Source organism: Myotis lucifugus, unplaced genomic scaffold, assembly GCF_000147115.1.
Source record: "Myotis lucifugus unplaced genomic scaffold, Myoluc2.0 scaffold_33, whole genome shotgun sequence".
Lineage (NCBI taxonomy): Eukaryota > Metazoa > Chordata > Mammalia > Chiroptera > Vespertilionidae > Myotis > Myotis lucifugus.
In genome coordinates this window covers 3,733,563-3,760,099 of record NW_005871081.1, presented here as the reverse complement: position 1 = coordinate 3,760,099, position 26,537 = coordinate 3,733,563, and the positions used below count along the sequence as shown (strand labels likewise).

The 26,537-nt window shown below is 38.1% G+C and overlaps 1 protein-coding gene across 1 annotated transcript in view; it reads right to left on the bottom strand.

Moving 5' to 3' along the window:
* FAM155A (family with sequence similarity 155 member A) overlaps positions 1-18,428 on the bottom strand; it is a 573,560-nt gene extending 555,132 nt beyond the window's left edge. The window contains exon 1 of the mRNA XM_006086914.3: positions 17,308-18,428. Coding sequence (XP_006086976.1) covers positions 17,308-18,234 — 927 coding nt within the window. The 5' untranslated portion in view covers positions 18,235-18,428. The remainder of the gene's footprint in view (positions 1-17,307) is intronic.
* Positions 18,429-26,537: the final 8,109 nt, after the last annotated feature.

Genomic DNA, 26,537 nt, shown 5'->3' with positions numbered 1-26,537 from the left:
AAAATTAAAAGTTTATTTTGATAGCTTGCAATCTCTTAACATACTTTAGCCCCCCCCCCCCCGGAATATACAAATTTCATTTTATAGATGTATCATGTAAACTGGCCACATGTTCCTAGACAATGACTTCAAACTAATATTTTCAGTGATTTCTTATTTTCTTCCTTTTCAATAATCAGTAATCTCTGACCGCTAGGATTGCTTCTATACCATAGCAATCTGGTAGAAAATGAATATAAAATAGTTAAAAGCTTTAGTTAGGAAACCTGTACCCTAGGCCTTTGTTCACTTATCTACAAAATAGGGATAATTACCAGACATACTTCATAGGGTTAAATTAATAGTCTGGTACCAACACTAGGTTCTAATTGTTAACTATCATTATATTAACAGAGAAGAAAATAGCCCTCCAGCTTTGGGCATAACTTTGCTGGATATCCATGAATAAAATTAAAGTTCATAAGAAAATTTATCTAAATCACTTAAATCTATAAAGACAGAGATACAGATTTACATCAATTCTTTTTCCTATACTAGGATTGTTTACTGAGGTCAAACTTTCTTCAAGTGACCAAAGAGTCAAAATACTGATTTGTTTGAGTAACAGATTTTCCACAAAAGAATTCAGCTTCTTCCTTGTTTCGTCGCTAACACTCTAGTTCATTCCACAATGTAATATAATACAGGAAATGTTTAAAAAGTGATAGCTTAAAACATTTGTCTGTGAGTTATTTGAATTTTAGAAACCATTTGAACTGTCCTGGTTAATTTCTCAGATGATATAATGATTTTGCTGCTCTGAACATCCTAGCTAGTTACCAGAATAGTAAAGAAAAAATATATCTAGACTTTGTATTCCAATGGTTGGATTAATCGAAAAGTTTCTATCATGCTGTCAAATAGTTTATCTTGCTTTTTCCTGTAAAGTGGAAACTTGCTTCAATCTCTTCTAGATTTTATTATAATAAAGTTATGGTAGCTTTCCAGTTTCTTAAAATTCATCAACTAATCAGAAGAAGCAAACAATGATATATTTTTCTAAAGACTTCTAAATTTGGAAAATGATATTGGCTTAAAGAAATGTTTATCGGGAAAGGTTCAGTGATGAATAGTTACATCTTTCTTTAAGTGGCCAGATTAAGAAAACACACATCCCCACCACAAGCTATGGCATAATTGCACTGCTGTTTATTACTTTTCATACCCATAATTACCCATAAAGAAGTATGTACAAATAAAATACTGTGTTTATGTTTCCATATAAAAAGATCTGATGTTCAGCAACAAAGATATCAAACAACATATTTTATAAAATTGATATTTTGTAATTATGTTATTCAGAGCCCACTGTAGTTTAAGAGGGAAACAATGAACTTTCATAAACAAGTTAGAGTTGAAAGTGCAGCACTATCCTGATGCCAAGGCTCTGAGCAAAATCCAATTTTTTCTTATAGGTTGAAAGCAGGACCATTTGAAAAGGAAAATTTGTTACCAAGATTTTTTTTTTCTTTCAGTAACAGATTACACGCACAACAGCTTTTGGATCAAGAGATTTATTTATGTGTCTTTTAATCTTACTCTCATTAACATGCATCTTGAAAAAGAAAATATTATTCTGGGCTCTCCCTCATATTCCTTCCTTCCCTTGCTTTAACAATCATCCTGTTCATATATAAATTTTTTTCGTATTTTTCATGTCCATATCTGAATGAGTCACACATGATGAAAGGTCTAATTATTTATTCTTTTTTTAACTAGGTTCACTGTGGGATATCTTATACCTCAGTGACTAAATAACTATTGTCATATAATAATAGTGCTCAAGTAGGTTATCTAAGAACAGTTTCCACTAAAAATCTATTTTTTGAAAGTAATATTCATTTGTCTCTATAGTATGTTTTTATCCTATACTAGAGGCCTGTTGCACGAAATTTGTAATTTGTGCAGTTGGGGGGGGGGGCTGTCCCTCAGCCCAGCCTGCACCTTCTCCAATCTGGGATCCCTCTCACAATCCAGGACTGCTGGCTCTCAACTGCTCGCCTGCCTGCCTGCCTGATTACCCCTAACCACTTCTGCCTGCCAGCCTGATCATCCCCTAACCACTTCTGCCTGCCAGCCTGATTGACGCCTAACTGCTCCCCTGCAGGCCCGATTGCCCCTAACTGCACTCCCCTGCCAGACTGGTCACCCCTAACTGCCCTCCCCTGCAGGCCTGCGTCCCCCCACAACTGCCCTCCCCTGCAGGCCTGGTTGCCCCTAACTGTCCTCCCCTGCAGGCCTGGTTGCCCCCAACTGCCCTCCCCTGCAGGCCCAGTCACCCCTAACTGCCCTCCCCAGCTGGCCTGGTCACCCCTAACTTCCCTCCCCTGCAGGCCTGGGTCCCCCCCAACTGTTCTCCCCTGCAGGCCTGATTGCCCACAACTGTCCTCCCTTGCTGGTAATCTTGTGGTGGCCATCTTGTGTCCACATGGGGGCAGTCATCTTGTGTGTTGGAGTGATGGGCAATTTGCATATTACCTCTTTATTATAGAGGATAGTACATAAAGAAATGCATTCCCAGAGGAAATTATTACAAATTAAGTTATTCAAGTATTCTTTATACAGCATCCTTTATTGCATCTGGATTGCAATTATCATATCCTTTGCAAATAATCACTGTGACAATTCTGAGAAAATACATGATTCTCTTCAGTGCTAATACTTCTTTGGCCCATCTGGTTAAGGCTCATTCCACAACAAACAGTGGCAGCCATTACTTGGAGAAGTAAGAGGAACTTGGATGAAATAGCCCCATAGGAAATTCTCTTTAATAATTTATCACATAGATTGCTATGATATTTAACAAAAAAAAAACAACAGTAAGGTAAGAACAGGCTCAGAGCCATACAAAATACCCAGAATGGACACAGCATTAAATGAACAAGAGTAAATTATTATAATTAGTCAAAGGTAGGAAATGGAAACTCTCAAATATTGTGTGTTTTCCATGCTCTATTTGCAGCATCAGTTCAGCTATTCAGCCATTTAATCTTTTTCCATTTATTTCAACTATTAGGCTATTAAAATAAATTATTATATTTGGGTGAAATATGATTTTTCCCCTAAACATATCTATCATTAGTCAACTTTCTACTTCATCAACTCTAGCCTTGACTTGGAGGAAAAAGGAAATTGTTGAGAGCTGCATTATGCATTTCACCACATTATTTTAGTACTATTATATAATCAAGTAGTTAAAAAATGCAAATTTTCACTGCTTAGCTTTTGCATTTATCTGTTTATAGGGACTAATGTGAGAATATTAAACATCCATCCAATTAAAGTAATACTGGACAGCATAGTATTCCATTGTGTAAATGTACCACAGCTTTTTAATCCACTCATCTACTACTGATGGGCACTTGGGCTGTTTTCAGATCTTGGCTATTGTAAATAATGCTGCTATGAAAATAGGGGTGCATTTATTCTTTCGAATTGGTATTTCAGGATTCTTAGGATATATTCCCAGAAGTGGGATCACTGGGTCAAAAGAAAGTTCCTTTCTTTGAGGAAACTCCATACTGTTTTTTACAGTGGCTGCACCAGTCTTATCCACATCCTTACCAGCACTTGTTTGTTGATTTATTGATTATAGCCATTCTGATAGGTGTGAGAGATATTGCATTGTGGTTTTATTTTGCATCTCTCTGATGATTACTGGCATTGAAAATTTTTTCATATGCCTTTTGGCTATCTGTATGTCCTCTGTGGAGAAATGTTTATTCAGTTCCTTTGCCCATTTTTTTTCTATTGTTTTGTGTGTTTTTTTGTCTTCCTGGTGTTGAGTTGTATAAGTTCTTTATATATAGACATTAACCCCATTATCAGATGTACCATTGGCAAATATATTCTTCCACACAGTGGTTTCCTTTTCATTTTGTTAGTTTCTTTTACTATGCAAAAGCTTTTTAGTTTGACATAGTACCATTTATTTTTTCCCCTTTGTTTCCCTTGCTACAAGAGATGTCAGAGGTGGGCAAGGAGGAGAAAGGGCATTTGTAATAATGTCAACAACAAAAATAAAGTTTAAAAAAACTTGATATTGGAGAAGTGAGCTTCCTTAATAGGCTGCACCATATTTCACACAAAGACAATTAGCCAAAAAATAAATAAATAAATAATAACAAAACAGTGTTTCAATTCTTTGCAAATTTATATTTGTCTCAATTATAGTTGTTTATTGGTCTTAATTTTCTTTCTCTGTGTGGACACAGCCAAAATGGGAGTTAGAAAAAGCTGATAGACATTCAAGAGCAGTGGAAGCTAATGACAGTGAACTCTCTAGCCAACACGTTGTGGTGCTGCCCGTCTTGACAGCATGACTAGGGCAACGCCCGACCTCCCTTTGTGGAGGTTAAGCATTACTCCTGCATTAGGGCCTTTATGAAATAATTGAGAAATATAAACAATTAATCCCCCATAGCCTTAAGAAAACATTTTAGATGATTATAAAGTTAAATTTCTTAATATCATATATAAAATGTAAAACTGATAATTTGAGAATTATAAATATCAATTAATGTTATTAAATTTACCCAGATTTTGACGTCATTTGGAAATGAGAGATTTATTTGTCAAAGACAAAATATACAACTTTAAAAAGAAGAGTTTACATATTCTTAGTATGTTTACTTTTGTCAAAAACAAATAGCTTCTTTGACTCCTTGTAGGTAAAATGCATATATAGGATGGACAAAAGTAGGTTTACAGTTGTTTGTATGGAAAATAATAGAATAATTAATAAGTAATAAACAAGAATAAACTCTGTGTTTCGCATACTCACAACTGTAAACTTACTTTTGCCACACCCTGCACATGTTTGGCTTATTCCTAAGAACAAAAAATATCAAAATAACTAAAGATTGGAACAATTATTTTAATAATGCTTGAAAGCCAATTAGTTGAATGGAAAAATCAAATCCATGGCTACGCAGCTGACAATGATGACAACTGAAAAACCAAATAATTTATATTACATCAATGAAGCCAAACAAAGCCAACAAGAACTTTGTTCACTCAGATTTAAATCCTCTCCTCTTTACTTGAATTTTCCCTTAAATTGAATAGAAATGAAGTTTTAAAAAGTCTAAACTGAAATAATATGAAAGGATTTAGTTTTTATAAGTGATTTCCATAATTTCAATATATTTTTATAAATTTCATGGTACAAACAGAATATATGAAACTTGTCAAACTTGCCTAACTTCCACAAAGCAGATCAGACAGATTCCATTAACAGCAAGATCATTTGCATTTCCATGTGGTCTTTCATTTCCCACTATTTCACATGGACTTTGACATGAAATCATTGCCTCAGGAAGCACAGGTGCCCCACAACTTCTTGCCTAATGGCCCATAACAGCAAGTCCAGCTTTCACTATGGGAAAGGAAAAATCATGTTTTTAAACAGCTTTTATCTAGGATCATTGTGATTCTTGAGGGTAAGTATATCATCGATGTCTTTTTTGAAATGCCTCAGTGGAAACTAAGTGGAAAATCTCTGTCAGGTTGTTGATCTATGCTAGGACAGCCTTGATTAGAAACCAATTGTTGGGTCAGGAGGACAAATTTGTCAAGGTGTTCTACCAGTTCAGTTTCTAAACAGCTAAGAGAGTACAGTCTTGCTGCCTTGCACTGTGAAGTGACTCTCTCTTCTCAGAGTACCTTGAATTGAGGGAAAGACTACTTGCCAGCTACCTTTTATTACACATTGTTCTGTTCCTTCTCTTGGGGACTCCTTAGACCGGATAGAAGTATCCCCATTTTACAGGAATTGATGGAAAAACTATTTGAAACTAGGCCTTTCTGACTTTTCAGGCAAGGCTCATTCCTTATACCAAAATGTTACAACAAGAAAAAGAATTTGGACGAAGTTTATATTCCCAACGAACTTTCTATTCACTCCTGTCATCCACCCACATTCTCTCCCCTAAAAACAAAAGAAAACACAAACACTAGACATGAACAATTATTTGTGACAGAGTGGAAAATATATTATAGTTAAGTCAAGCCCACGAAATTAAGAGCCAGATATTACTGGGTTTGAATTCAGGTTATGCCACATTTACCTGTGAACACCTGGGCACATTTCTTAACTTTTAGCCTTAGTCAGTCACCCCATATGTTGAAGAAAGCTAATCTTGCCTATAATATTGGATTGTTGTGGAGAATGAATAAGAGAAACATGCTGAAGTTATCAATATAGGATTTTTTATTATAAAAAATGTAACAGATGGGTACAATTCCATGAGAGCAGGGAATTTTTACAATGATAATATCCCCAAAGAACTGGATGTGGGAATGAACTGATATATGTGAAAGAAGTGCTGTGAAACCAATGGAGAAAGGTCATATGCACCATGTCTTTCCCAGTCTGACCATGTTGTTGAGTCCTGCTTTGCTCAAAATAATTATTTGAGATTTTACAATAGTGATTGGTGTGTTTATTATAGGAAGAAGAAAATATCTATTTTTTAATATTAGTAATAACAAAAATTTACTATAAATTACTCTAATTCAGTTCCTATCTATCTTCAGGGTAAGCTCATGTAGTTGACTCATTCTTTTTCAAAATTATTCAAACTGATAACAATAGGAATTAGACAAGTAATTTAAAGTGTTCAAGACTTTACTTTTTAAAACCAAAGTACTATTACTAAGAGCAAGGTGTTATTTCTTTGATGGAATTGGCAATAAGTACCATTTCACAATGCAAAGTTATCATTTCTGGGTGCCTCATGAGATGTCAAAGGATGCTGAATGGAATATTTAAAATCATCTGGTCAGCTTGCAACACATAGCCAAGATGCCTTGGGCAGATAGCTCCCAACCCATTTGCACATCTCCATAGCAAAGGGCTCTGAAGTTCTCAGGCAACCAACATTTTCCATTGTATCCTTTAATAAAACACTCTTCCCTGTATAGAGTACAGATATTCCTAAAACACCTACATACAGCCCCTTTCTCACCCCTACAGCCATAGGAAGTACTGAATAGTAAGACTCCACTCACACATACGATTCATATCAAGTTAAATAACCTTACTGTGACTCCCTGTGTCTTCTCTTTCTCAAGGCAATCATGCTCCCATGCATGGAGTACAGCTTAGAGTCTACCCAACTCAGACTTCTGTATATTGGCACCGACTATGTTTTCTTTATCTGCCAGCTCTCGTTCAAGGCAATCTTTGACCCTACTTCTTCTCCCTCCCCAATCAATAGAAATACTAAGTATAGCAGAGTGGGTAAATGTGGGCGGAGCAGAAAATAACCAGGACAACTAAATACAAAGTTAAGTAGCTAGAATGCAGGACAAAGGGTTCCACCTTTTAATATAGAATTTGGGGCACATGACTCTACAATGACTAACAAACTATATAACACACAACTTTCCTCAAGATTATTTTTATCCATCAATTTCTAGGATATGGAAGATCATTACAATGATTTTTTCACTTAAACCTCTGAGAGGTTTGTGAACAAAAGTACTCAAGCCAGTTTAGACTAATTTAAGAGTATCTACTCAGTTTAAAACCCAGCACATGTTCATTGTAATCTGAAATAACAGAGAAAAAATTCAAGCACTAGGAATAAAACATTTTCACTCCAGCTGAACTTTTTTTTTTCATTTTATTCCAGTGTTGGTCAATAATTTAGAGAAACAGATGAACGTGGATGTAATAAAGCAGACAATTTTACCATGCAAAATGCAAAGTCTGCTTATAACCTTTTGTAAATGAGTGTTATTTACCAGAAAATTTATGAGATCTCAAGTGAAGACTATATTAATTTTACTGATGTTTCCCATGGCTTTTTCTCCATGGGTTTTAATGAATTGCTACAATTTATTGGGCACCATCAAGCCATAGCTTAAGTACTTTTATATGCCTAGGAATCTCAATTTCTCCCCCATAAACATCCTGTGAAAGGGATACTAGAATCCTTATTTTAAGTAACTTGGACAATGTCATATAACTAATAAATGGTGATTAATGTTGGGAGTTAAACCCAATCTATGCTCAACTATCCTTTAACCATACTTCTTTATTAGGGTAACAATTAATTTCTACTTTTAAATTATTAGTAATATCTGTACATTCTGGGCTAGTAATAGATGGGAGCCCATAACCCCTTCTTTGGAATACAGAGCCATCATTAATTTTTCTGAGTCTGATACTTTCAAATTTATACTCTCATCTGGGTTCTAGATTAAAAGCTACAAATATTCTAAAGTTTATTTCACCATAAAATATTTATTTCTTTAAACTCACATCTTCCCACCTACTCCATTTTTCTTTTCTTTTCACTGCCTAATTAATGAAGAGAAGTTTGACTAGTCCTTATTACCTCAACTTCAACACATTCCTTAATTCATCACAATTTGACATTTCTTCCTATAATTCTATTGAAACTACTCTTGTAAAGTCAACAAATATAACGGACAAATTCAATGGCCTATTTCTAGGCTTCATCCTACATGTTCTTTCTACAAATCCTTCCCTATGCCTTTCAAATCATTGCATTCTCATGATTCTCATCTTTGCCTCTGTCTCTACTTCTCCCTCTCCCTCCACTCTTTTGTTCTTTCTCTCTCTCTCTCTCTCTCTCTCTCTCTTTCTCTCTTTTCCTCTTCCTCCTCCTCTTCCTCCTTCTCTTCCTCCTCCTCCTCCTCCTCCTCCTTCTCCTCCTCTCCCCCCCCTTATTTTCATTTTCATTCTCATTCTTATTGTTTCTTCTCAATATCTTTCCCTGATACCTTTTCTACACAAACCCTTAAGTGTTGTTCTTTCTTAAGATTCATCTTTGGTATTCTCTCCATATAATATTTTTGTGAAGTTATCTAATCTCTATCCATACTTCTTTAATGAAACCAACAAGTAGATAGTAAACTTCACACCTAAACTCCCTTCTCATGTGGGATCTGCTACTATCTACTGGACATCCTGATACCATTATCTCCAAAAATGAACTTCTTGTTTCTTTGACCACTCTCAATCCCAACTTGTTATTCCTCCTATATTGCCTATCTCATTAAATGGTATCAAAATTCACAGTCTAACCTTTTATAAAGCTTGAATCATATCCCTCCTCTACATAGCAATTTATAAATTTGAACTCAGAAAAGTCTCCTGAATCTTCTTATGTTTCTTCTTGTGTTACTTTCATAACTCCTGCAGTAATTTAGAATGTTCTGCCCAACATGGTAGCCAATAGCCACTTGAGGCTATTTAAACATAAATTAATTAACATTAAATATAATTTAAAATTCAGTTCTTAACTCACCCTAACCACATTTCAAGTGCTCAATTGCCACATATTGCTAGTGGCTACTATATTGGAAAGAGTGGATCACCACGGAAAGTTCTGTTAGAGAGTGCTGATTTGGAGTCATCCTATAACTCGCAAGGAAGAGAGCCAATTCTGAATTGGTCTCCCTGGCATAAGTTCACCCAATTCCAAACTATGATCACATAGCTGTCAGAGCTCGTTTTTGAGAAAAACAAATCATCCCAGGTGATTCCTTGATTAAAATTCCTCTGTGATATTTTATCATATAAGAAATGAAATTCAAAGGCCTTAGAACAGGACACATGATCCTTCACAATTGAGCACTAACATTTTCCCAGAGGTATTTCCTACAGCTCTTGACACATACCTTACTCAATGTTATGGATGGATTTGTATCCCCCAAATTCATATGTTGAAACCCAGACCCCCCAGTGTGACTGTATTTGAAGACAGGGCCTAAAAGGAGCTAATAAAAATTAGATAAAAATTAAAATGCCTAAGTATTACAGATGCTAGACAATACAGAGACAGTTCTTAACTAATACACTCAAACATCTTTTAATGCAATAAGTTAAAAATAGGACATTGATTAAAAATCATAAAGTGGATGTGTCTTATTTAACTTGTAAATTCAGCACAAGAACAATCACAGACATCCAAAGTTTACTTCCTCGCGCTAAAATTTTATATGCATCATTTTACCTGCTCAATTCTAGCCCTAGGTGTTCTGATGAATTTATTCATTTTCATATCTCCTCCCTAAGCCTTTGAAATGATGAACCTGGAATTTCTGACCATTCATCCCAGCTGTCCAGGACTCCTAAATTTCTGTAATCTTGGCTTGTTTATCACCTGTAAAATGTTTTTAATGATAAATTAAAATGAAAAGAAATAAATATGGTAAGATTCCTAACAGTTGTTAAATCTATGTTACAGGTATATGTCGGCTTATTATATTAATCTCCTCATTCTTTGGTATGTTTGTAATACTAATAATGAAAGAGAAAAAGAATATACATTCAAGCAATAGTGTACTTTATCTTTAACACTGCCATCAGTTTGACCTTGGAATAGTAAACTTACGTCCTCACTTTACTCATCTGTAAAATCTATGATAATACCTCATAGAGAGGACATGAAGAAGAAATGAATTAGACTAGTTTCTGACTTCTAAAGCATGTTAGCTTATTATTGAAGCTTGTTTTAATACTTAAGTTTCTGAGAGATTCAAATAATTTTCCACAAGAGCTAATGCATTGTCATGATATCCCATTTACCTCTTAGTTTGATTTTCTTTCAAATAAACAAAATCAGTAATAGTTCAGTAAGAAATAGACTGGTCATTTTTTATGGGAGTAGAGATACAGAGAAAAAAGATTTCTCAACTATGGATTTCTCATGGGATTCAGCCCCTGAATATGCAGTTTCGACATGCCAGGAGAGGACACAGCAAGATGATAGCAAGAAAGCACACAGAGGAAGGAGGGTGAAGAGTTCTATTTTGACTAGAGCCCATTTTCCTTCTTGTGCAAGGTGGAGAAGCTGATAAACAAAATCCCCATGCATTTCCATAGACATGATTATTGCATTCACCTATCACGCATGTGTGGCTATCCTACTGCTACTGCTAAAATCAACAACAGTATTTAAACGGATAATAAACATCTATTTTTTGCAGGATTTTTCTTGCCATCTGTGGTATCTTCTACAGCATTTTGTTTATAAATGACTGAATGCAGAAACAGACTACAGGGGTGGGGGAAGGTAAGTAACTGTTACCTTTAACACTTCACACACCCAAGGATTAAATGTTTTCATGCATTCCAGTACATACAACACATAGTACAAATCATTAACTATTTATTAGCAAAAAAAGGCAAATGTTATTTCTCTTATTTCCAGTGTATGAAATCAGAGTAAATTAGAACATTTCATGAGGAAATTTCATTATTTAGATTGCAATAATATTGAATTTATTATTAAGTAAAACTTAGCTTTAGTGTTTCACAACATCTTGTAATATAAAATGTTAAAAAATAAAACGACGGATATTACAATCCCTTCAGAACAGAGCAACCAGATAATTTTAAAACTAATTCCAAAAATTAAGGTTAGTAGTAATCTGTGATTACTTAGCAGTTTATGTCTTCAAAAAACTACATAAATGTTATACTAGTTATTTCAGTATTACAAAAAGAAGTAAAAAATAAAACATGGCTTATCATCACAATAAAGAAATAAAAAATAATTAGTAGTTTCCTAAGTTTACAAAAGTGAATAGATTTAAAAAAAAAAAAAAGAATAAATCTGCCCAGCTCCTGTGGCTCAGTGGTTGAGCATTGGACCATGAACCAGAAGGTCACAGTTTGATTCCTGGTCTGGGAACATGCTCCGGTTGTGGGCTCAATACTCAGAGGAGGGCAGCATGTAGGAGGCAGCTGATTAATGTTTCTGTCTCATGGATTTTTCTATCTCTCTATCCCTCTCCCCTCCTCTCTATAAAATCAAGAAAATACATATATTTTTTAAAAAGAATAAATCTGATTCATGTAAAATACTATGAAGAGCCAACATGTGTGTTTTTTTCTTAAAATAAACCATATACTTTAGAAAAAGTTTCAGCAATTTATATAGCCTAAAATTTGAGACAGAAATAAGGCCAGGCTCCTCTAATCAAATAATTGAGCAGTCTTACAGACAATCATTCCATTTCTTTGTTCATGTGCTCAGCCCATTATTGAACACCAGCATAATGACTCAGTTTGGGCTAAAAGACAGAATATTAACAGCCAATAGGCCCACCCTTACACACTTCAAACTCTGGTCCTTTGTGCATCCACCACCTTCTCTCCATGTTCTCTTCTGGAGCATCCCTTAACCCTTTCACCCAGTCGAGTCACTTCTCATCTATTTCCTCAGCCCAACTCGACATATTTGCTCCCTGACCTCTAGCTCTGTCCTATTGCCTTTACCACTTTAAAAAATATATGTCTGAGTTCCATTCTAATCAGTTTAACAAATTAGATTATACTGAGGCACAGGAGCCAAAAGGTCTTATCACATTAGTTGTCAATGTCAACTAGAAGAGTTGTTCTCAACCTTGGCCACACATCATCAGAGAAAGTGGAAGATCCCAAGCTCATGACACAAGCCAGGTGAATGAAATCAGAATCTCAGAGCTGGGGCCATTTTCAAAGATTCCCCAGGATAGTCAAAGGATCACTGATCTACGGTATCAATTCACTGATATTGAAGAAACATCTTTGCAATGTAAATCAATATAAAGTAAAAAGCAAAGTGTTTATGCCTAGTCAATGTGAGGTCAACATTGAAAATAAAAATTTAAAAGGACACTGCGGATTGAAATTAAAGCAATAGGTCAAATAATTCAAATTAAAATATTATTTTATTTGAAATAGTTATATGTATACTTGTTCTTGGGTACTCAATCTAGCATGAAAAACTTAATGGATTATAATTTATATGTGGGGGGGCATGAGACTAGGAGCATTATTGATTTCCTTTGCTCCATACTTTAATTCACCTTGCACATGCAGACACTGACATCATACAATTAAAGCAATTAAAACCAATGTGTAATAGCATTTATTAAAAGTTTGAGCCCTATATAGTTACTAATTTGACACAGTTACAAGTTCAAAGTAAAAATAATCATTCTTTAGCCTATAAAAACAATAGGCACCTAATATTAAGATAAAATTTTGGTTGTTTTCCTATAAAAATAAAATACAATTCATAAAATTAGTGGTCATATATAAAACAAAAAATAGGAAAAACAAAAATCAGGGTCATAAAACTTGTTATGATAATAGTTTTGACCTAAAAATGGCCTTAATAATGGTTAAAATGATTATCTGCATGGTTAGACTATTTGACTTTGTAGAAAAGCAATTCAGCAATAGAGAGAAGATTTGAAAATAATCAAGTGATAGGATACAAAAAAGATCTATTTGCATATGTATTCCACATTCCTGGACAATGTCACACTTTTTACAAGAGCACTTAATCAACAGCAAAACAATATTTTTTAATAAAAATAATTGTTAGATATTTGATTTTATTTTAAATATATTCTTTCAAGAATCTAGAGCGCATGAGCCAAAATGAATTAAGAACTTAAGAAAGGTTCAAACTGTACATTATGTAATCCAAATTATATGTGCTCAAACTGGTTAATGTTTGTGAGCGGTTTCTGCAAACAATACAGAAAGCCTCAGGTATCACGATTATTATATATGCCTTACATTGGCAGAGCATCCTTTCGGCCAGTATCTGTTAAATTAAGAATAAGCAATAGAATCTGCTTTAACATGAGATTATAAAAATAAAAATATGGATGCATATGTTCTTGAGAGTATGAAGATTAGTATCTATTATGAGAGAACTAAAATACAGATGATGCAATATCTACGTTATAGTCTAATCTCAAATCTGCTTTCACTGATCATCTGGCTTAAGTTAAGGTATAGTACTAGTAAGGACATAAAGCTATCAATAACAAAAGTTTACCAGTAACAAAGTAATTTGTATTCCTTAAATATCCCAATTTAATAATATATATCTTCACATATGCTTAGGAGCTAAAGGACAAGAGAAAATATTTAAGTTTAAAAAAACAAGCATTTTAATAATATACATATGTAATTTTGTAGCTTAGAATACTGCATATTTAAATATTAGCAACCAACTTTATTACAGCTTTGTTACTCTTATTATATATTAAAGATCATTTTGAAAAACAATGAAAACTACAGAGAATTACTGTCATCATTTTTGCTACTTGACTTATGTAAGATAGCAGCTTGAATGTTCTTTATTTTTCCATAAATTTCCTCCCAGATAAATGTGCATATTTACTCTTTTAAAATTAAGCCAGCTATTTCTCAGAATATTAAAAAATATTCTTGGGTACAAATGATTTTTATTATGTGTTCAATACAAATGTTCACTAAAATAAATTCGAGCTGCATTTAATCTCCAATTACTATGGACTCAGGCACTATGACTATTAGATCAATATTAAGGTTTGTGTGCTTTCTCAGCATAAGGCGTCAAAAGTCCTTCAAAACAAGTTAAATTAAATGTAATCAATTCTATTTTATATATGGAATGTGGCTTTTTTGTAAATGGAGGAGAATATAAAATTAGAAGGTAATATGTCCTTAAGTTTTATATTTTAGAAATTACTGCATTAATAATTTAATTATATGGACATAATAAGGTTAATATTTCTCCTAAAATATAAACTTGTATATAAATTGTATAACTAATATGACTAAGTATATTCTATCTACATTTACAAATATATTTATACACTATTAAATTATATTTTTCATGAATATATTACCAATTCAAGAAATATAATGCATTTGCTTTTAACATAGCCTCGGGCTTTGTGGCTATCTTAAAATATGGAAACTTTTTCATAGAATGTATATCTTGAGCAAAGTCCTTGATGACAGTCACAATTTCATAATTATAGTTATATTTAAAATGAGCAAAACTGTTTAGAAAGAAACTCAGGCACATCATTCAAAGTTTACAAGTAGCATTTTAAGGCATGTAATATAATTTATATGTGGATGTCTTTGTGGCTTTTTCAGAATCATAAAGAAATTATATATTAAATTAAGGAAATAACCAATCAATTTGTAAGTTATCAATCAGGAACACTTGAAACTTAAATGTGGAATTCTAATTATTAAAAACAATTATTATGGAAAAAATGTTTCAAATGAACAAAAAAACAAAAATCACACAACCAAGAAAATAGCTACAAGATATCACAAGTAATAAATCATGTGTGTGATTATGAGAAACTCAAATGGCTGTGCTTACTTTTCAATGTGAAGAAGAAATGTTCCTAAGAAGTTAAGATTTCTATAATGTGCTTTTGTGTATACAGTTAACAATTACCACTTTATATAAAAACACAATCCAGAAGTAGTTCATGAAATTACACATTAATTTCACCTACATTATACCTTTACAGCTCTGATGACAAATATAAAGTTGAGAAATGTTTCAGGTCAAGAGGAAAATATACTTATTTATATTTAAAATTTGGATATTTGAGCAAAGATACATCTGAAAAGCTTATTTGAAAATATGCTGCAGTCTATTAACAATGACTATCTTTTAAATACTGAACCTATGCAAGTTGGAATTGATAGAAATTTCTATGAGAATTACATTCAGAAAAGCAAGCAAATTTATATTATTACAAGATACCACTTTTAAACATAAATAATATACTGAAATGCTTATAACCTTTTATGAGTAGCAAAATTAGCAGACACACCATTTTCCTTATTTTTATAATTCTAATGAAACATATCTGGTCATAATAAATAACTATGCAATAAGTTATTAACAGCTGCCATTAAGAATAAGTTTAATCCCCAGGCATTAGTTATAGTGATATGGTTAAGAAAAGTATGTAGGAAAGTTTAAATCCATTTATCTTATGAAGTGGCATTCTAAATTAATATTGAAAACTCAATATTAGTATTTCCAAAGAAGATCTGTTTCTGATTTTAAAAAACGTTGAAAAGCAAGTTTAGTTTGAGTTTAGTTTAATTGTCAAAAGCACAACTAAACAATCCAAAGTAAGGTACAGCCCTTGAACTATGTTCATTTTAAATAGATTCCTTAGACCAGTTCTCATGTCAAAGAATCACAATGCATTTTTTATCAATATTGCCCTTGATTGCACTTCTCCAGTACAAAGCAAGTGAAGCAGAAGAGGGACAATTTTTCTTTTCCTGTGTGGTGTTGAGGGAGTAGTGAAGAGAAAGGAAAAGAGAGAGTGTAGTATATTATTCCTTTTTAAAAGCAATACCATTTTATTGTGTTATTTAATAAATTAGCCTTGGAACAAAACATTAAGGCTTACTAAGATTCTGTCATCATTTCTTTCCTACTAAAATGTCACTTACTGCAGTATCTTCATCATCAACAGAGCTCTTGGGGAATCTCATTTCAGCACCACGGACAGTGACACCTCTACAAGAAGTGCACCACCCATGCCATTGGCCATTTCTTAAGACACTTGCATACACTTCTTTTTTGTCAATCAGCAAGGATTACAGCCCTTACTATATTAAACAGAAATAGACTGAATATGATACACATTATTAAGGAGTTTAGTATTTTTATCCCTAGCACCATGCATTTGCCATTTAATATTTCTGGAGAACATGCTGAAAATACAAGCTAATTACATAAGGTATCTGATAAAACCTAACACTTAATTATTGATCACCAGATAGTTAATGGAAACTTTCCACTCATATTGAGTCTGAGGTCAATAACTATTCAAATTTCTAAGAGAAAACAGAAAATGTATTGTGATTCAGTATGCTTAGGTAGGCCTCCAGACTTTCCAAACAACCTGAACTATCTCTGTAAAACAGGTAAAACGTGTTTTGCTTCTTCCTACATAAACAACTACAAACACTTTCTCTTTACCTTCTGGTCAACCAACTTAATGACGTCACTCTCTGAAAATTCACGTGTGCAGGTCCATAAGCCAAATCACACGTGCCTGTCTCTGACTCTTCTGATTTGGGCTAGGATCATTAGTATGCAGTCCCATCATATCTTCTTAACAAGCCATATTCAAATTCCATTTTTTAAATAAGGTAACAGAGTTTGAACCAATCGCTTATCTGTAAGAGGTAATTTAAGCCCTAGCTTTATTATCTCAGAAAACCAGGGTGTTCCCTGATTTTCCAGGGATTCCCAAATGAAGGCACCAGTCTACCACTAATCCACGAGGTATTCCCAACTCAAGCACCAAGTCAAGCTCTTATAACCACAACAACGACGACTGAAGTAACAAAACCAGAGCCACAAAAAATAAAATAAACTTTTAAAACTCTAGAAAACATTCCAACAAAATAAAACAGATGGAAAAGCTCAAGAAGGGCAGAAGAAAAAGAAAATCCACTGATCCTACCTTACAGTCCTCAGGACAGGATTTCACCGAGTACTCCTGCGATTGTAAATATTTATGGAGCACACTTTCAAACTCTTCGTATTTCTCCTGAGCGTGGTGGTCATAGTCTTGGTAAGCCTCGATGCATTGCCTGCAGGTGGTCATCTCGCCGCCCTCCTTGAGCACCACATCCAGACTACAGTTCAAAGTGTTGGGACTTGACAACCCCGAGAACAACTCCCAAAGTGTGTAGGAATTACAAAACGAAAGGTAAAAATCCGACAAGTTCCAGAGTGCAGTTGGATGTGTCCCTCTCACTTGCTGCTCCTCCCCCCTGGCCGCCACCCCCTGACTCCAGTTCCTGGCGCACACCGCGTCCGCGCTCTCCACGGTAAAGCACTGGCCCGAGGAGGCGCCTTGGGGGTAACAAGTCTCCAGGCGCCACGCGGGTTTGGCAGAGTTTCCTAGAAAAAGAGCCTTGCTCCGGTTGTTTTTGCCCCCGCTGCCCTTGCCGCCGCCAGGGCCGTCTCCCGGAGAGGGGGGGAGGGTGGGGGATGAGGAGGCGGAGAGCAGTCTGAGTGCCTGGGCAGCGGGCGAGGACTCCCCCATGCTCGCCAGGAGCGCGGGCCAGGAGGGCTCCTGCTGCCGCGTCCGCTGCTGTTGCTGCTGCTGCTGCCGCTGCCGCTGTTGCTGCTGCCGCTGCTGCTGATGCTGTTGCTGCTGATGTTGATGCTGCTCCTTGTCCCGGGTCCGGGTCAGCTTGGCTTCGGCGCAGAACCACAAGTGATCAGAGAGCAGGACTGTGAAAAACAAGAGAGATGCCAGAGACAGTCGCCATTTCTGAGCCCTCTCTGAATCGATGAACGGTTTCTCGTTCTCCCGGGGTGCTGCCAACCAGATTTTTAAGCCGTCGTCATACTGCCGACACATCCAAGCACCCCTGGTCATATTTTGGGAACGCACAGCCCGGGCCGACTCCACCGTGAGGGCTCCTGTGCCGGTGTCACCACAATATGCATTGACTTAAAGGGTTTAATTTCCTTATCCCCTCCTCCCGTTTCTTCTCTCTCTTTCTCTCCCTTTCCCCCTCTCCCTCTCTCTCCCTCTCTTTTTTTCTCTCTCTCTTTTTGCCTACATAAATATTACTAGGCTTTGGAGGAAGATCTGACTTGCTTCCGACCTAATCATCAGCCGACCCCATCCTCTGTAGAGTAGGAAACAATAGTGGAGAGAGAGAGAGAGAGAGAGAGAGAGAGAGAGAGAGAGAGAGAGAGAGGCAGTCGGAGGTGGCTGGGCTGGTGGCCGGTGGCGAGCTGAGTGCAGGAGGTGATGGTGGAGGTGGCGGGGTGGCTCTGCGCTGGTCTTCTCACCCAGGCATTGTCAGCGCGCGGGTCCCCATGGTCCTGCTGAGGACGGCCCGCTCTTCCCAGTCAGGGGCATGCCGCGTCTTCGCTGCCCGCGGACAGCGACCAGTGCGCCTCCCCAGTGGCTCTCCTCCTCCTTCCCCTTCGCTTCTCCTCCTCTTCCTCCTCCTTCCTTTCCTTCTCCTTTCTCTCCTCCTCCTCCTCCTCCTGCTCCTACTTCTCGCAGTCTCTCCCCGAGTCCGGAGCCTGGGCAGCCACCGCAGACAGGGCTCTCCCTCCCCCCCACCCCCCACCCCGCGCTCGAACTGCTGCTGCCGCCGCTGCTGTTGCAGGTCTGCCCGAGGGCGCCTCCGCCACCGGGCTCCGACTGCTGACGCCGCCTCCCCCGGACCTTGGGGCCGAATCGCCTGGGCTGGGCCTCCCAAGAGCCACAGTCATCTTCAGTCCCCAGCTAAGTTGCCGCCATCTTCGTCCTGGAGAAACACTTTTTTGGGGGGGAGCGCTGGCTTTTGCGTCATCTCCTCCCGCGCAGAGATCTCTCCATCCTGGCGCATTGGCACCGCTTCGGCCGGGCGGCGGAGGAGGGCGAGGACGCACGGGGCCGGGGGAGGGGATGGTGCGGCTGTGCCACTGGCCCCGCCTGGGCTTCTGAGCTCCAGTGCTTGCTCCTTCCTTTCCGTCCCCTGTCCTCACCTTTTGGCTTTTTCTTTCTGTTTGCACTGACAAAAGTCAGAATGCAGATGCATGACTGAAAATGCTAGCTCATTTCTTCCGCGTCTCCCACTGCCTCTCTGCCTCTGGAAAAAGTCCGAGTTGCAAGCGGTCGGTTCCAGGTTTCTCATGGGGAGGGGGTCAGGGTAGTGCTCTCTTAACTAAGTGATGATAGACTTCAAAGGAAAGGTTGGAGGGGTGGGGGGTAGGGAAGTAAACACGAACAGGCTAGAGGAGAGAGGAGGTGACACCTGGTTTCTTTATATGGACCTCGGGATCCCTAAAACAAACTAGAGCTCAACAACTACCAGTGAGTTACATTTTGTCAAGTGAGTTTAGTGCTTTATATGGAACGGATGGTGTGTGCATCTACAACTATATATGCCGCTGTATATGTTACAGCGACGTATTTCATATTCGAAAGTACAGGTAAGAAATGGCCTCATATAGTCAGAAAAATACAGTAAAACCTGGGATATCAGGGGTCACCGCCTAGCCCTCGGCTTGGATTTCAACGTCTTGACTTCGGAGGATTCCTCCTCGGATCTGGAGCATGAAAAGCTTCCTTAACCCCATTCCCCACCGAGTTAGGCTTTGCTGTCGCCCAAGACTTCCGCAGCAGCTGGCCATTGGCTGCCTGGGTGGCAGCCGCTGAATCCAAGACTCTGGTGCCCCTTAGCGTTGGTTCTTGGAGTTCCAAGAGAGCAACAGACGCTCTGGGAAAGGGGTCCCACGCTCCCAGCTCATGCAGGTTGATGCTCTGAGCAAACATTAGTCTGGCTTTATTTGGGAACCCTGCCCACTCTATCCCTCACTCCCACTGGAGCTGTGGGAGCAGGAGGCTGCGCCTGTGCCTGGACCCTCCGCACCGCCTTGTCCAGAGTCCTCTCTGTTGTTGATGATCAAGGAAAGCCTTTTGTTCTATCTCGTATTCACTGTATCCCGTCCCTGCTTTCTAATGACCCTCATACTCTGTTGGGTGCACATTCACATGGGCAGTATTAGGGTGCCTATGTTCTAAGTAAGTATATTGAGAAACCAAAGGAATGGATCATGATATTCATTTTCTAGAGATGCTATGGGTGTTGGGATGCCTGAGAAATGAGAATTTTTAAAATGTCAACATGCAAAACATAATGGGCAGGATTCAACCAACTAGTTCTGTCTTCAGCATAATAAGGTGTATACTATATTTTACCCAGGTAAATTCTAAGTTCCTAAAAACTATATGCAGTGAATATTAAAGCGTGGTGCAGTTGACCATTGATTGATCTGTCAGGTAATGTCTTAGAAAGAACATTTGTGTACCTATATCATTCTGACTCTTTGGATTTCATTGTGCTGCTTTTTTTTAACTACATAAAAGATCCCAACATTTACAGATAAGCTTTCTATGACAAGTTCATCCTTACATTAAAGCATCTTTAAGTGAGCAAAAATTGAGGTTTTGCTGAATTTTTTTTAAAATATTTTCAGTGGTTAAGCTGAGGAGATAGTCTTTCAATTTTTTTTCTTTTTCTTAATTTTATTGTTGAAAGTATTACAGATGTCCCCCTTTTTCCCCCCAATGAGCCGCTCTACTCTGGTCCTGCTCCCTCTCCAGGCCTTCACCACCCTATTGTCTGTGTCCATGGGTTATACATATATGTATATAAGTTCTTTGTTTAGTCTCTTCCTGCCCCCCTCTTCATTCTAAAATATCTCAGTTTGTTGCATGCTTCAATGTCTCTGGATCTATTTTGTTCATCAGTAAGTGAGATCATGTGATACTTGTCTTTCTCTGACTGGCTTATTTCACTTAGGATAATACTATCCACGTCTTTCCATGCTGCCTCAAAAGGTTTTGAAAGTTTAATTTTGACATTGAGTAAAATACTCTTTTCTCAAACAGTGATGTGGATAAAGATATCCTTTGAAGAAAATCTATTAAAATTTTGGAAAACATTGTTTTTTCTTCTACCTTCTTGTGATTACTCTTTTCTTAAATTTAAAACTTCAACTTCTTAAACCAAATCAGATTTATATACAACATAAAGTCTGCTTGCAGACATAAGTGAGTATAAGGTCTGGCATTTTCCATTGTGTAAATAAATACATGTAGAAGATAATATCAAAAGTCTGCATTTCTATTACTTTGTAGATTTTGCAGTACATAAAAATGAGCATATTATATTTTAAATCCTAAAATTATTCTCTCTCCCTTTTGTTTTCAACCTGGTGAACCTTTGTTATAAAGTATAGATGAAATGTAATAACCCAAAGCCTTTCTTCTTATAAACTCAGGGTGGGGATTTTTTTAATCTTAAAAAAAATTATTAAGGAATTTTTCTTTCTTATCTCTATTACCTATCTTTCTATCTTTAGCTCTATCTAGATTGTTATTTAATATCTACATTACAGGATTTAATTTCATACTTATTTCTCTTATCTGCCCCTTCATTTTTCTTCACCCTGTTTCTTCCTCATTTAAAGATGCTGCCTGGACAGGTTTATATTTCTCTTGATCTCTTCTGCGTAAGACAGAAAGCTCAGAAAAATCCTTAGCTAGGAAAGTCTACAAGATAACCCTGAGCTGGGATTCTCACACAGAAAGCTCCTAGGGGCAGTCTAGAGTGATTAAATCAGAAAGCAGACTGGGAATGGGGAAAATAAAGAAATGAACAATATATAACACAAAGATGATCTTAGGACAGGTAGAATTTTAATATAAAAAGAAAAAATTCACCAGAATACTTCTGTTAGCCCATAGGGAGAAAGGTGAGCAAAGTATCTGAATACCTAAATAAGTGACCACTTCCTAAGTGTGCACCACCCCACCATCTCCCAGCCTGGCTTCCTTTGCATGCCATGTGCCTCCAACCCAGGCAATATAAACTTTCAGCTCAAGTCAAACCTGTTCCTATTCACAGTGATGAATAAGTTCCTCTTCCACGAATAAAAATTAGCAAACGTTCTGCTGAAATGAACTATCACATTTGTTCTTAAAATATATATTCTTTCTCCCAAGTCCAGTTTTTTACTAACACCCTTCCCCAACCCCACTACTTCAAGTTTTTACTCTTCTTCACATTCCATGACCACTAGTCTAGAGTTGTGCTCGCTGTTGAGTGCTGTTGCTATTGGCAGATAGATTCATTATGACCCCCAGGGGGTGGTTTAAAGCTAAAAACCACCAGAGCTACTGATATCAAGCTAATTACAATTTCCCTTGACAGTGTTTCTCAGTATTGCCTCTATTGACATTTGGGGTCGATACTTCTTTGTTGTGGATGGCTGTCCTATACTTTGTATGAGGTTCGGCAGCCTCCCTAGCCTCAACTCACAAGACACCAGTAACACAATGCCTTCTCCCCAGTTTTGACAACCAAAACTGTCACCAAGTATTGCCAAATGTCCCCTGGAAGCAAACTTTCTCCCAAGTAAGAACCACTGCTTTAGAAACATCTCAAAGTAGTAGTGGTTACCTAATTCATATCTGCATGGGAGTTCTGGCATCAGAAATAAAACTATGCCTTTTTCTCTAATACAGTGTATTTATAATCTAAGAAATCTTCACCTAGAATCATCACCTCATCATATAGAATGTCATAGAATAATTTTTAAAGACTATAAAATTTTGAAATTCCCTTAACCTCTCTTACCTATACAAAGTTAAGGGGATAACTGACAATTATCATTTAAATCTGATTAATGTCAGAATTTTTCTCCATAACTCAGACTAATTTATTAACCAGATTGCTTGTATTAAAAAAAAATACTTCTTATTGATTTTTAGAGAGAGAGGAAGGGAAAGGGAGAGAGTGAAACATCTATTGGCTGTCTTCTGTATGTCCTCTACTGAGGATCAAGCCCAAAACCAGGGCATGTGCCCTGATCAGGAATTTAACCTGCAAACTTTTAATGAATGATGCCCAAACAAGTGATTCACACCAGCTAGGGCTGTTTGTACTTTTTCTGTGGACCCTCAAATATAATATATCATAAACTAAACTAAATATATACATCTGCTCATGTATATGTAAATCTAGAAGTTCTGTATGACACTGTAGAAAATTACAAAAAAACAAATAAGCAATTTAAAAAGTCATAAATAATTCCAAAATCCAGATATAGTCACTATTTCTCTTTGGTAGTATCTCTCTAACATTTATGTTACATTATAAATACCCATTTTGTAACATTTGGGATTCACATAGGAAATATGATATATCCATGTTTATTAAATAACTAGAGGCCCGGTGCACAAAAATTTGTGCACTCGGGGAGGAGAGGTGGTCCCTCAGCCCGGCCTGTGCCCTCTCGCAGTCTGGGACCCCTCAGGAGATAATGACCTGCTGGCTTAGGCCTGCTCCCGGGTGGCAGAGGGCAGGCCCAATCCCTAGGTGCAGCCCCTGGTCGGGCTCAGAGCAGGGCCGATTGGGGAGTTGGGGCGCTGCCCCTGTCATGCACAGAGCAGGGCCGATCAGGGGGTTGGGGCTTTGCCCCCTGTCATGCACAGAGCAGGGCCCATCAGGGGGTTGGGGAGCCCCCCCCCCCCCGTCAGGCACAGAGCAGGGCCCATCAGGGGGGTTGGGGGAGCCCCCCCCCCCCCGTCAGGCACAGAGCAGGGCCCATCAGGGGGTTGAGGAGCTCTCCCCTGTCACTCACAGAGTAGGGCCGATAGGGGAGTTGGGGCACCGCACCCTGTCACACACAGAGCAGGGCGGATCAGGGGGTTGGGGCACCCGCCCTCTATCACCCACAGAGCAGGGCCGATCAGGGGGTTGGGGCGCCGCCAGTGTCACACTCAGGGCAGGGCCGATGGGGAGGTTATGGCTCTACCCCGTCACACACAGAGCAGGGCCCGTGGTGGGGGGGAGTTGGGGCGCCGCACCCTGTCACACAGAGAGCAGGGCCGATCAGGGGGTTGGGGCGCCGCACACTGTCACACACAGAGCCACAGGGTGATCAGGGGGTTGGGGAGCTCCCCCCTATCAGGCACAGAGCAGGGCTGATCAAGGGGTTGGGGCGCCTTCCCCTGTCACGAACAGAGCAGGGTGGATAGGGAGGTTGTGGCCCCGCCCCCTGTCACACACAGAGCCGCAGGGCGATCAGGGGGTTTGGGAGCTCCCCCCTATCAGGCACAGCCTGGTGCCAGGAGGCATATTGCCCTTTTACTATATAGAATAGAGGCCTGGTGCATGGGTGGGGGCTGGCTGGTTTGCCCTAAAGGGTGTCCTGGATCAGGGTGGGGGTCCCCACTGGGGTGCCTGGCCAGTCTGGCTGAGGGGCTGAGGGCCGTTTTCAGGCTGGCGGGTGACTGAAGCTCCCAACCGCTCCTTTTTTTCTTTTTTTTTTTATTCTGGGCCAGCTTTAGCTCTGAGGACTCGGCTGCTGAAAGCAGGTTTCTGGCCTTTGTTTACCTTCTGTATTTGATACAATGTTGCGGTCCGGCTAGCTGAAGCCCGGCCGACTAAAGCAGGTTTCTGGGGTTTTGTTTAGCTTCTATATTTGCAACATAGTTGCTTAGAGTTGCAGCTGAGAGGCCAGCAAGTCAGGCGGGGAACGTTGGAGTCCGCAGTCACTGGAGCAAGCAAGCCTCCCTGTTCGCTTCAGTGCATGGCTGCTGGCCGCCATCTTGGCTGGCAGTTAATTTGCATATCGCCCTGATTAGCCAATGGGAAGGGTAGCGGATGTAGGGCTAATTACCATGTTTCTCTTTTATTAGATAGGATAATGCAAGTTTTCCTTTACTACTGCTTTATTAATTTTAATCAGGCACACAAAATCTAATGGTGTATCAGAACATTATATCTCTTTCTTCAATCATGTGATTAAATCAGAAAGAGGACTGGGAATGGAAAAAATAAAGAAATAAACAATATATAAAATTAAAGATCCATTCCTCTCAACCAAGGTGAAGAAGCAAAACTGAGCTGTTACTTTTATCTTATTAGTATGCATATCTAGTCAAATTATATCCCACAAAATATTGCAATGATGTTTAGCAAAAATCTGATATATTTCATTAAAACAATAGTGTTTCGCATGATTTTTTAAATAATTAGGATAATAATACTCTCTACAATAGACTATATTTAAGTATTAGTTTTAAAGTAATCTGGACCTTGCCTTCTTCTAATAGTTCCCATGAGTCAGTATGTTTTAAAATGAGACAGATTTAAGGGTGCAGGCCCTCTGAAAGCAAATTGTCAATGACAACCAATCCCAAGTCTGCTTGCTCTCTTTTGATTCTAGAATAAACATGGGAAGACTGAGATGAAAGAGCATGCCTTGGCTCTTGAAGCTTAATTAAGGGGAAGAGATAATTAGGCCAGCAACCGTAATGCAATGAAAAATACTCAACAGTTAGCAATTCAGGAAACTTCAGATGAGGAGGGAGAGTTCTCATCTAATTTTGAGAGGGACCAGATAGTAAGGTACTAAGCAATGAGTAACATTAGGAAGAATCCTTGAAGAAGACCACCAATTTTCAAGGACTCTGATGCTTGGAGGAGCCCAAGGCTTGGAGGACCTATGGGTGAGTGGGCTGTGCTGGAGTGTGTGTGTTGGGGAAGGAGGGTACATGGGGAATCTATAAAAAGAAAATAGAGAGAAAGGCTAGGGCTCCACATAAATGATATCACATAGTAAGTGAAGGTTCTGCTGAAGGTGGTTGGGATTCTTCGAGGAAATTTAGACATTGGTTAAAAGTTCCATTTTCATTAACATTAGTGCTCACTAAAATCAAAATGGGACATATGTCAGAAAAAGGTGTTAACCAGGGTAGTAAATGTTAATTCTTGTTAGCTTATCCATTCAAATGTAGCACAGTGGGGAAAAAGAGCAAATAGTTTGGCTGGGAGGTAGGTTTCATTTATCAGAAAAAGCAGGTTGTGGAGTCTAGAAACTCCTACGTAGGTTTTACCTAACAGTGTGACTAATGGCATACAGAAGTTTAATAGCAAAGGCACATTTCAGGAGGGTGCTGAATCATACACAGTTGCAAATACATTGTGTTGAGGGACATGGCAACAGAATAATTTTTAATGCATTAGAATGTAGATAGGGTTTTTTACTGTTTTTATATTATATAAATAATAAAATGTTTGTTGTGTTTTTAAATATTTACTCTTATCCCCTAGATTTAACATCTGCAAAATAATTTTACCACAGAAAAGTCAAACTGAGAATATC